At 43.7% G+C, this 12,799-nt stretch overlaps 1 protein-coding gene across 3 annotated transcripts in view; it reads right to left on the bottom strand.

The window, feature by feature from the left end:
* Positions 1-5,433: 5,433 nt before the first annotated feature.
* Positions 5,434-12,799, bottom strand: part of tcf7l1a (transcription factor 7 like 1a) — a 42,584-nt gene continuing 35,218 nt past the window's right edge. For all 3 annotated transcript variants that reach the window (XM_023800070.2, XM_023800071.2, XM_023800072.2), the window contains 7 exons: positions 12,621-12,723; positions 8,995-9,078; positions 8,471-8,614; positions 6,769-6,928; positions 6,572-6,679; positions 6,390-6,444; positions 5,434-6,272 (listed from right to left, as the gene is read on the bottom strand). In XM_023800070.2, the coding sequence (XP_023655838.1) occupies positions 5,785-6,272; positions 6,390-6,444; positions 6,572-6,679; positions 6,769-6,928; positions 8,471-8,614; positions 8,995-9,078; positions 12,621-12,723 (1,142 nt within the window). In that variant the 3' untranslated portion in view covers positions 5,434-5,784. The remainder of the gene's footprint in view (positions 6,273-6,389; positions 6,445-6,571; positions 6,680-6,768; positions 6,929-8,470; positions 8,615-8,994; positions 9,079-12,620; positions 12,724-12,799) is intronic.

The following is a 12,799-nucleotide window of genomic DNA, read 5'->3' as shown; positions in this document are numbered from 1 at the left end:
CTGCTTCCTGTTATTAAGCCTGATATGAATTTCCAATTTTGATCAAGTGGCTGTGGTAGACATTGCCCTTCGCTTTCCCCATCTGACTATAGTTAGTGGGTGGGGTATAGTAGGTACCAACTATGGTAGCTGTGGGTAGCTTTTTGAAGTATTAATTGGTATCAAATCGGTTGTGTTGATGAGTGCATGTAGGGTAGAAATGAGGTGTGTGCCATTTTAATCGCAAGATAGGACAACAGGTGTAGTAAATGTTAATGAAAGGTGACAGAGGGCAAGCAATGTGGTACAACTACCCAAGTCTTTGGGAGTGAGTAAAAAGGAAGTGAACTTCAACCATGCAGCGTGAGGTTCTTAAAGCAGGACCCCGGGTCTGCAATGGATGGTGAAAAATAGATGCAAATTCTGTATGCTGGTTCGGTCTGTGGTTCACCTCGCATTATTGAGTCTGTGGTTGTTTTCTTTTAAGATGTTGTTTCATTGCAGCCTGCTGTTTGATACTTTGCTCCCACACAACTCAGGCTTCCTCTCTTTTTTATTTGGACCCACATCTGCTGTCTTCCTCCCGTGATATTGCCAGGGAATAATAATAATTGAGTAATAGTTTTATCAAGTAATAGTAACAGCTCTAAAATGTACTCTGCGTTATTACCTTTGTGTTCGAAGAAAAATAATACTATAGTCTCAGATGGATGGCTTCTTTCGGTATACAGTGATCCCCCGCTATATCGCGGATTTTTCCCCGACGCGCCACAGTTCTCTGCGTATCGCATACCTTGCTTGTGGTCCGATTGTTGTGAGCAAACTTTTTGTGAAGTTTTCGTTTTGTTTTAAGCCCTACGATGGCTCCCATGTGTCCTGCATCTTCTAAACCTTCCGGTAGTAGTGAGCCTAAGTGCCACAGGAAGACCTTGACCATATTTGCATATCCCTTTATCATTATTATTATTATGTTACTCATATCCTTAGCCCAACATCCGCATATCACATGTGTTTACAAAATGTGTTTTAATAAGGTTACATGTGTTTAAAGAGTGTGGGAGAGGTAGTTTAAGCCTTAAACTATCTATATATCTATATCTATCTATATATATATATATAAATTATATGGTCTTTCAATATCGCGGATTTTCACCTACAGTATCACTGATGAGTCTGGAACATAACTTCCGCGACAGGCGGGTGATCACTGTAATCTGATGCTGAGGGTGCTGTTTCGAAATTGCCATCCCTACTATATCTTTATACATGAAATATCTCTGAACCCAACCGTAAAAACACAAACAAAAAAACAAAAATGCTGAAAAACTCCCCAACAAACATTCAGAGAAAGCAGTCTTTTCGATCTATTTTGCCACCTAAGAACAAGTCAGTAGGTTGGTCGCATGACTTTTCAAAATGGAGCTGCAGACCTCATTTGAAACTGGAAGTGTGAACAGGTTTCAAAATGGTTCTGAGTGACGATATGGGCATATCTAGAACAATCAGCTGTTTAATACATAATTGAAAGTAGAGAAGCCTGTTGCGTGGCACGTTACCGGCATGCCCTGGGCGCATTGCTCGCTACTGAGGCAGAATGATGTACAGATATAAGCGAACAGAAATGCGTCATAAAAACACCGTATGAAAGATCCTGCTGCTTATTTACATTCTGATGCATACCTGCTGTCTTAATGAATGGGACTAGCAGACAGTCTGGGAGCGAAGTACCCGGATGTGAGCTGTAATTTTAAATGATAAGCAATTCAGCAGAGCAAAGCTGACATAAATGCCATTTACTGATATTGTAGAGCAAGGGCGTAGGTTTGGTTTCAACATTAGTTTAAGGCTTAAACTATATATCGCAGATTTTCACCTACAAATCAGTCAACACCCCACCTCCCTAAACACAGGCAAACACAAAACTGAATTTCCCTTTCTGTGGGGACTAAAAAAAAAATTGTCCCACAATGTCAAAATAACAGATTTGACAGGTCCCCACAATGTAATGTATATCTAACACACACACACACACACACAAAGGTTCGTAATCGTATCTTTCTTTGTCCTTGGGGAAAATCCCAACATGATAACCTTAACCCCTACCCAGCCCTAACCTTAACCATAAGTAACCAAACAAAATATGAAAAATTTGGCATTTTTAGGTTTTTGATTGCAGTCACAGAACTTTCTGGAGACCTAAAAATGGTCCCCACAATGTTAAAATAACAGGTTTTTATCACATTTTGGGGAACATTTGCTAAGTGAACGTTAAATGTAAACTGAATGTAAAACTGAGTGAAGCGTACTTGTCATCATGGGCATAGTACACTGTGCTATCAGCCAGCAAACAACCATTGCAAATTCACGTGGTGTGCTATTATAATGAGCAAACGATACTGGCAATCACTCACTGCACTCTCAACTGGCTGCGTGATCCCAGTCATTACTATGTCCCTTATCTCCGCTGTAGACTTTACAGAGGGCAATAATGAGCTAGCGAGACAGACAAGGAAGGAAATGAAACGGAACTGGGACACCAGGTTTGGGGCCATTCCGGAATGCATTGATCAATTCCAGTCCAAATCAGGAAATGGAACTGGAGCTGGGATTTGGATAAAAAACCTACAGGGAATAGAATTGGAGTTGAATTTAAATTTCAGGGAGATTTAAGTTCCAACTCCAGTTCCATTTCCTGATTTGGACTGGAATTGATCAGGACTGGAATTGATCAATGCATTCTGGAATGGCCCCAAAACTGAGATTACTAAAAAATACTGGGTAGGGACAATTTGGTACTGTGGGACATGTCCCAACTGTCCATACCCAGATCTGCACTCTTGTGGTAGAGAATGAAAGTGTATAAACAGCGATAAAGCACCTGCCAGCGGCATGATTGCCTGGGCAGTTTGCAGGGGAGGCTGTGTTGGGTGGCTGCTGGACCTGCAGCTTTGCCTTCTTAAGAGCTACATGTGAATTAGTAAAGTATTTACATCCAACTGGTGAGATACAGGCGAGACATCACTGCTAAAGCAGAGAAGAGAAATTTTAAGAGTTGAGAAATTAAAAAAAAGAGGGAAAAAAAGAGTATCTTTCTGCAGCCCTTCTGACTGCGTCACCCGCTGAGTCAGCTGTTCTCCACCCATGTCTGGCAGACAGCTGGAGGAACAAGATTGTCTGGAAGTTCACTGGGGAATGAAATGGACTGTCCCTCCTGGGTGAGGCTGTGTTCTGGAAACCACGGCTGGACTGACGTCAAACAAGGGAAATACATTCCTGCCTACACTGTAATGTACAAGTGAGGATCAGAGAGCAGCTAGGGCTAAGGGCATCGCTTAAGGGCCCAGTGTTGATATCATTCTGCCAGCAATGCAATCTGAAGCACTGACCTTCCAATCACAGGTACTCCTAACCAACAAAGCCGAACACCAGATTTTTGGCTAATTTCTCAAGGACGGTGCTGTAACGCAGAGCACTGCATCCTCCCAGCTCCAGGATTGTGGGTTTGGGTGTAACCTGGTGATTGTCACTGTTGGGCCCTTGAACAAGGCCTTTAACCCTCAACTACTCTAAGGCAGGTCCATTCAACTCTGGTCCTCGATTCCAAATCCAGTCCGTGTTTTCAGTTCTCCCAGGTAGTTTAATAATTACTGATTCTGATTGGCTAACAGAGGCTTCACACCTGGCTCACAGGTGAAGGAAGGCTGGGAAATCAGCAGGGCTCGGGCCTGGAGGACCGTGAGTTGAATAGCTTTGCTCCAAGGACTTGCCACCCAACCCTGCTTTCTCAAAAAGTACATTGCTTTAGATGAAAATGTCTGCTTAACGAAAACTGAACTGGAGCTGACGGGAATGGCGATTCTGAAAGGCGATTAGGTACACAGACACCTATACCTGATTGTATTTAACCTCTCTCCTTTGTGTATGAAATGAACACTTTTAAAGCAAAACATTTCATTTGTATTTAAAAGTGAAGGTTTTCTCAGCAGGGGGTGATTTGAAGTCACAAATAGGATTGGATATAGGAACAGAGTAGGAGAGAGTTCCAGAACGGATGTATCAGTGCTACAAACTTCACAGATTTGAAGTTCTTTGCATCAGATGCCTGTGATCAGAAGGTCCCCTCTTCAAATCCCAGGGTCAGCACAGTGCTTTCGCCATTGGGCCCTTGAGCAAGGTCCTTAACCCCAATTACTCCATGGACTGACTGACTCTGCTTTCACAGTTATATGTCAGTTTGGACAAAAGCATCTAATAAATAAATGCAAATATACTGCTGCCTGAAGACGACATGAACTGTGGTGAAACTGGTTATCTTCTAATACCCTCACGTACCCAGTTGCTGTGGAGGTCAACACCCACCCTTCCATCCATCGTATTTGTGGTATTTGGGTTTTCACCAAACAGCACAGCTGCTGACCAGAGTACATATTATGTATTAGTGCTTTTGGCTGAAGCAAAATGGAAACGTATCACACATGAGAACATCTGCTTCAATAAAAATACGGCCCATCATCAAGTATTATCAAGGCAACCTCCCCTCCCCCAAAGAGTGATTAAGAGTGAGACCATGTACATGCAGCTCTACTCCGGCCCATTACTATCTCACCCTGCCGTTTATTTACGGAAACTTACCTCACTGTCCCCTTGCCCTACAATCTAATGCACACTCCTGCCCCTTGTGGGACGATGTTCTTCTTCCGCTGATCAAATTGCCTAATGAGGCCTCTGGAGTCACCTCTCGTTAATGCCAAACGAATTAATGTCATTACTGCATGCCAGTATGCAAATGAAGTAGCTGTGAAAGCTGGCAAGTTTGGGCACAAGTGGATATTTCTGATGCGCTTCTAGGGTTGCCCAGGGACTGGACATTCTACGAAGGAACAGATGTCTGCTTTTTTGGGTCATTTTTGCAAGTCAGTAGAATAAAAAATTTAAATGCTAAGATTTTATTTTCTCATATCTAGCCTATACCTCCATATTAAAAATGACTGGGCACAAACCAGTAATAGCTGGTGGCTGGATGGATAGAGAAGCAGATCCTGTTAATGCAGCACAGTTGCCATGTCTACTAGCTAAATTATGGATTATGGAGCCGGGAACAGGAGAATGTGCTATACTACAGCGTGCATTACTCATCCACACATCCATCCATCCATCTCCTAGCCGCTTATCCAACCTGAAGCCCACCCTAGGTAATGCAGGCCATTTTCATACCCAAAATAAACACACTAAAACTTAGGCCAATTTGAGAAGGATACTGAGTCATTGCATTAAAATGTAAAATTTGATGTAGTATTACACTATGTAATTTGCTTTGGATAAATGCCAATGGGAAATCAATTACCTTATTAGTATTTTGTGTGACAGTCATAGCTGTTAATATTCAGCAAGGCACATTCAGGTCATCCAGCATTACACAGGCTGTATACAGAATCCTTCACACGAAGAAAAAAATTTGTAAGAAAGAGTTCCAAAGTTTATTTATCATTTAAAGAATAAGTCATACATATCAAGTGGGAGGAACAGTTTCCAAGAACAACAACTGTAATGTAATATTAATGAAATTTGAACTAAGGGGAAAGGTTTCTTGATACATTTTCTTTTGTACAAAGAGCACATTGGAGAAACAAACAGTTTAGCAATAAACTTTACAAAAAATACAACAGTATCATAGATATAGTCAAAAATGGTAGTAGTCAAATATTGACCAAATATTTTCTTCTTTTCAACTTTTTTTCTTTATAAAAACTTGGTCTAGTATCTATAAAAGTACAAATCCATTTTCAGCATTAAAAAAAATCAGTTTTAGTTAGTTGACTTTGTAACCAAAGACAGGGGTTGAGATTGAAGCAAGGCATGATGGGAGTGCAGGGTCAGTTTATGGATAGGGTTAGGTGGTGACAATATGGAGGGAGACAGAGAGGTGTAGGGGATTGGCCGAGACAAAAGGGGTGTGGTCTGGCTGCCTGTAGAGCTTATATGGGGAGAGATGTTGGACTGGGATGAGTTGGAGCCTGAAGCTGAGGAAGCAGGGCTTGATTTAATGGTGGGTGCAGAGACTTTGCTTGGTGGGGGAAAGCGGGGTGGTGCCCGGCCCTCGGGCTTGGTGGTCAGGGACAGGGGCTGTGCCTGCTCAGAATGGGTGGCAGCAGGAGCAGCTGGGGAGGCCAGGGCAGCCGAAGGCGTGGCTGGGGAGTCCAGCATGCTGCCATGGGATGAGGACGGACTGTCACACACTTTCTCTGGGGGGCGATATGGAATGCAGGGCTTCTTAGTCTGACACAGGAAGTTGTCTGTGGAAACAGGAAGACGCTCTCGTTTGCATGACCTGCATTCCACAGGAGAATGAACATCCCTGTGCCATCTCATGGTCTCTCAGATAAAACGTGGTGCTCGCAGCTTCGACCTACCGCCTGATGTACAGTCTCCCTGCTTGCCATCTCGTTTCCTCTTCTTCCGCTTTCCCTGTGTGGTCAGACAGAGAACACGGGTCACGCTGCATCATCACCACAACAAAGACTTTCTAAGCCGGTGCCTCAGTCATGGCGCCCCCTAATGGTGGAGGTGAAAATCTCATGCTAGTAGTACTCACATAGTTGTCCCGTGCAGACCAGCCTGGGTAAAGCTGCGAGTGCAGCTGCCTCTCCTTCCTAGCCAGCTCATAGTATTTGGCCTGCTCCTCCCGCGAGAGAGAGTGCCACTGCGGTAAAGCACAGCGGAACCGTTAGGGGCGGAGTCACAGATGGAGGAGGATGGAGAGAAATGTCTGGCGGACAGGAAGACGCTCACCCTCCTGCCCAGGATCTGGTTGATGGCGGCGCTCTCCTTGAGGGTGCACTCCGCCACCACTGTGGCCCTCATCTCCTTCATGTAGAGCATGAAGGCATTCAGCGGCTTCTTGATGTGTAGCTTCTTCTCCTCCTCCTTCTTAACTGGCCCTGGCGACTTCCTACGCACATTCAGCATGGGAACTGTCAGTACACCAGCGCAAACATACCCTTTAGTTTGCATCTAACCCAAGACTCAACTCATAAAAGCACCAAACCACCTCTACAACCCAAGGCTTTTAAAAATTAACTAGCCAAAGGGTGAGGAAGCCAGTTTTTTGTTTTTATTTGATTATTTTTCCCACCACATAACTTATCGGACTGTCCATCCTGGAGTCTCTCCCAAGAAGCATAGAACACAAGGCTGGGGTATGTCCTGTATGGAGTCAGTCCTCAGTGGGACCCATACATCTCACACACTATGGCAGGGTAGGGCAATGTACCATTCTCCAACCAGCTTTGGTCGGTCCAGAAGCAAAAAAATGAATCAAAGCGTGTTTATTGTTTTCACACCACTTATTTGGCACTAAAAGTTCTGCTAAGCATGTGAGCCACAAAAAGTTCAAAGGTTAAACTTCACACACAATTTCTTACAAAAAAATGCACCGCCAAGCCAAAATAGTGGAGGATATACAAGTCATTTTGTTAGTTATTTATTAGTTATTGGGGGGATCGATCACGATTAAAACAGGACACAGCCTTTTATTTATATTTTACTTACGACCCACGACATTGTCATGATCCTTAGTAAATCTGGCCCAGCAGTTTGACCTTTCGTTTTCCACAGAATAAAATACAATGTAACATTATCTCACTAATAAGCACTAGCAAGTTTCACCATCTGCGCCAGCAATATAAGACATAAATATGTAGGTTAGCGATCAAATTTTCCAATGCAGAAATATTAAGAACGTGAAAAATGTATTAAGTGATGCATTAAATGTAACTGGGGTGCAAAAAAAAATTCCATCTGCTCAATATTTACACCACAGTGTTCAACTATTCAAGAAGCAGACATAACTCTAGCAACAGCTGGCTGTACTAAGTTTGGCAATTTACACAACCTGCTTGGCATTAGGGGGCTGATGGGAGAATCTTTGCGGGGGGAGGGAGGCTTACAGATACATATTTTTGTGGTTTAACATTTACAGATGTAGGTGCATATTAACAATTATGGCTTCCAGCAATAAAACTTGCTGATTTTACAGGCGCGGATTAGCAAACTGACCATACATTGTTTTTTTATTCTGTGCAATAAAAAATAAATGAAATAAAAATTCGATCTGCCAGCCAGAGTTAATAACGAATTATAAAAATGCCGTGGGTTGGTTACTTTACAACCTCTTCTAAGCGGTGAATGAGCTGACCAATGAGCTGTCGTCTAATCTAATCTCTTCACCTCTTCACTTTAAGATGCTTATGCTAATTAAATACAGGAGGGATGTCTGGTAGCTGATAGGCAGAATAGAAATTAAAAAGAGATCATAAATTTTCATTTCTACTCATTTTTTTTTTTGTTAGTTTTGGAGTTTGTTGTTTTAATTTCAGTTCGGTTTTTGTGTGTCTCCTGTGCTTTTAGTTCTGTTTTAATCTTACTTAAAATGCTTTTATCAGCACCTCTATCGCGATTTGAGAAGAAGAGTGTGAGAAGAGGCAGTGCTTACGAATGTGCAGTGGGGCTGATTCTGCCAGCGCCTGGCTCTTGTTTGATGACCGGCGACACTATGGCAGGGTGAGGAATGCCCGTCTGATGCAGGCCATGTGCTGGATGGGGCACCACGTGGGCGGGGAACCGACCGGACACTAGGCTGGGAGAACACAGAGAACACCATGGATTGGTGACATGGACTCATCACACAAGAGCTACTGGTCAAGGGAGGAGCCTGCTTGAAGCACCCATGAAGAGGTACTTCATCCATTAAAGGATCTGCTTGTGTCTGGTTGAACGTTGAACCACCGGGTTTTCTCAGAATATTTGTGTACTTTTAAAACTGTTGTATTTAAAATTGCAAATATGTTTTACAGTCAAATCTCACAGACAAAACTGAAAATGATTCTGTTGTGCTTGTTCATCACAGGAAAGTCAGATTAGCAGTGTTCCACCAACCCCTTTGTCCTGGGTGTTTAGGACAAGTTTTCTTCTCTTTCATATCATATTGTGTAACATGGTTCAATTTCTCTGGCTCACCTGGAAACAGATGCATTCATGGCCAAGGCAGGGTAGGGGTGACGGAACCCTCCTGCGGGGATGGAGTACATGGGCTGGGCTTGTCTGGGGTAACAGGACAGAGAGAAGAGCTTTAATTTTACAGCATAAGACTGTCACAGACCCACCGGATGTGGAAAACGCTTGTTCATTTGCATCGGCACCAGCACACCATTGCCAAAGGTTATAGGTTCAAATAACACGAAGGCTTCCTGAGCGAATCTCTTAACCCCTTTTTGTTTATTAAACAGATAAAACTGCAGTGTTCCTCCAAGAATCGTGACCTTGGAGATGCTTGCCTGCCTCAATCCACAGAACAATGTTATGTCAGCTTGACCTCCTGACAACGCCTCCCTTACCAAGAAGGTCCGTGGGCCAGACAAAAGAACAATCCAATAGACTCCCAATGAAGGGTACAAAGAAGAAGATGTGGTCTTATGGGTAGAGCTTAATGCCCACATGGGGAACAATAGAGGTACCTGAAGGGGCAAGAATGGCCTCCCAGATCTAAGCTTGAGTGGTGAATTGGGCTTGTAAGCCTTAGAATGTCCATAAAAATCATGTTACAACACAAGGATTTTTGTAAGTGCATATGGTAGGAGGTCAGCTTAAGCCATGTGGTTGGGAATTGAAACCATTTTTTATTTTTTTTTTTGAGTAAAAATGTTTTAGCACAACTTAGTGATGGTGCGAACCCAGCAGACTATCGCAGTTCTTGCGATGTGACAGTTGCATGTGCATGAAATGCCATGTCGATAATAACGTCGCACATCATGTGAGCCTGTCGAGGTCGGCACAGTGGCGCGGTGGGTAGTGCCGTCTCCGCGCGCGGCCGCTTTGTGTGTGTGGCGTTTGCATGTTCACCCTGTGCGTGTGTGGGTGCGTGTGTGGAGTGTGCATGTTCACACTGCGTGTGTGTGTGTGGCATTTCGGTGGATCCTACGGTTTCCTTCTACTGTCCAAAACCGTGTAAGTGAACTGGAGTGCCTAAATTGTCCGTATATCTGACTGAGTGTGCACCCTGCAATGGCTAGTTGGTTCCTGCCTTGCGCCAATTGCAATGTTTATATTATATTATATTATATTATATATAAATGATTACTTGCCAAATTGTCAGATTAATTGGTAAATTACTCAATAATATCAAAAATCGATAGTGACAGCCCTAGAGAATTCTTATGACCACATGCCTCAGCTATGCTCTAGGCCTCTAGGGGGTGCTGCCGTAACACGGGCTACCAGAGTCTGTACGCATGCAGTAAGAGTTGTGTTCACATCCTCAGCACAAACTGAAACAGTTTAGAGTGGGTGTTGGCTTCTGGTATGGTTGCATCTTGTCTCACGTCATGTTTGCGATTCTCATGAACTGGATACCAAAACTTAGCAATGCTTGGAAATGCATCCAGTATGAGGGGCTACAAATGGGGCCCTGCCTGCTATAGCCTCATCCAACTAAGGCCTGCACTTCCCACAGACACCCCCAAGACTATGGAACACTCTAGAGAAAAGTGGATTCCTCCTTTAAGGTGAGGGGGGAGAGTTTGCCCTTAGTGAAGGGCTTTAAGGAACTTGTTATGCTAAGAGGAAATGTGAAATAAAGATAACTTCAACCACTGCAGTTTTGCATGCAAGGAAAAGGTCCGTTGTGGTGAAGCAGGAGTTGAATCGTGAAATGAGGCTTGAGGTTTACTGGTCAATGTACTTCCCAATTCTCGTCTATGGCCCGGAACTGCAGCTAATGATTAAAAGAACAAGGTCGCCATTTCAAGCATGAAATGAGGCTTCTGCACAGGGTATCGGGACTTGGAGGGACCTCGAAATCTCAAAATAGAGCCGGCGCTCCTTTGGACAGATGGGAGCCGGCTGGGGTGCTTCTAAGGAGGCCACCGAAATGGCTCCGAAGGGCACTTATCCAGGCACAGCTAAAAGGGCAGGGGCCCTAGGGAGAACTGAGGACAAACTGACAGCACCAGTCAAAGGTCATGCACACTGCAGTTTAACACTTTTCCATTTATTTCATAAACTGCAGTTTTTTTAAATTCCTGTTAACCCTCTGGGGTCGAGCGCATCGTCAGCAATGCAGCGTATTTTTCGCGTCTATTTCAGTTTATAACTCGCTGAAACCTTTATGCAGAAAAAAAAAACGCTGACTATGTCCGTAATCTGTCTTTTCAAAACGTCCATTTTCGGAAGTATTAAGGTTTTTTAAATTAGGTTAAATCGGCAAAAAAAATCAAACCATGTCACCTTACTTTGTTTTACCTGCATCGGGGGCGTGTAGTACCGCTCTCACCCGAAGATCGCTATTCACATTCTAAATAGCCGCATTAGCGCGTATTCAAATCGCATTCGCATGGTAATTTGATTAACAGCGCATCCAGAAACATCCCCGTCAGAGCCATAAAGGGGGGGGGTGGGGGGTGTGGCCAGGTGTGAATGGCTCATTCATACACATGAGAGCTCCTACATGTTCAATAGAAGGAGTCCAGAAATAGTGACATAAATTTTTCTTATTTATTTATCCAAATTAATGTTGCATCTACACCATTTAGTCATCTTCATGCAGCCAAGACTTTGGTGATCAGATATCTGGGATCAAAACAAACTGCCAGCATTGCTTACTATGTACTTTTATAATGTTTCTGCAAGTGTTCCAAACTGCATTTTGCAATGTCTATACTTTGACGTCAGATTACAAACCCCAAGACCCCAGAGGGGTAAGTACTGGAAATTTGAATGAACAACTATAAATGAAAATATAAGTCAAATAAAACACGTTTCCTTTATAACATGGAAAGATTATGTAAGTGTAGATCTGACATCCCATTAACTGATTGTGCGGTGATGGCATATTCAAATTGTAGGCTCTCTAACTTTAAATGCCCTAGTTAACTGTTTCATCCCATGAAACAGAGTAGGATTTAATGTCCCTTGTAGACAGAATGACTCATTTTCTCTGCTGTTATAACAGCTAGAAGAGGTTACTTTGATTAATCAAAGATATGACATTTTCTTGTTAATAAAGGTCCTCAAATGGTGAACATACTGAAAATTAATTTGCTAGCAAAGAATACTGAGTGCACTTTTAGTAAATGTAGAAAATCTCACTGCGTGCAAAAAGGTTTTCCTGGTGGTGTATCTTCCAGGTACTTCATGGAAAAAGAGGACTGATCTGACCACGACCGTCATCAGGACAAGCAGCACAAAAGCTATGATCGGCCAGTAACATCTCAATGTCTTTACACGAACACGTGTTAATGACATGTGCCGTTTACAGTACTGCAGACCATCCCAGGGCCGACTGAAGACCATCATGTGACATTCTCAAGAGTGCCATAGCAGTTCCCTGGAGCACACGGCAGCGCTCAGACAATAACTGCACAGCCAAGCTGCATCACCAGAACGGGTCCAGCTGTCCGATTACGTTACTTATTTACTAACATGCACAATGCTGGAGGCTTCAGCTGCATGCGGACAGCGACTCCCCCACCCCGAAAGCCAGAGGTAAAGGCATAACCACAGACAGCACCGAGACTTAATTACTGGTTCAAAAAGCAAGGATCCTACCGCTAGCAAGGTGCCACCGGCGGCCGGCAGAGGGTACTTACTGTGGCACAAGCCAGCCAAGGGGGTGGTGAATCTGTCCTACATGCCCAGGTGAGAGCGGGTAATATGGCGAAAGCTCAGCGGGATGTGGAGTCCGTGGGATGCCTGCAGGAGGTGATGAGGGTACCTGGTAAGTCTCTGTCACAGTCCAGGAGGAGGAAGGACCTAGACGGTTGGGGAG

This window comes from Paramormyrops kingsleyae, chromosome 7 (genome assembly GCF_048594095.1).
Source record: "Paramormyrops kingsleyae isolate MSU_618 chromosome 7, PKINGS_0.4, whole genome shotgun sequence".
Lineage (NCBI taxonomy): Eukaryota > Metazoa > Chordata > Actinopteri > Osteoglossiformes > Mormyridae > Paramormyrops > Paramormyrops kingsleyae.
This window is presented reverse-complemented; position numbering and strand designations above follow the sequence as displayed.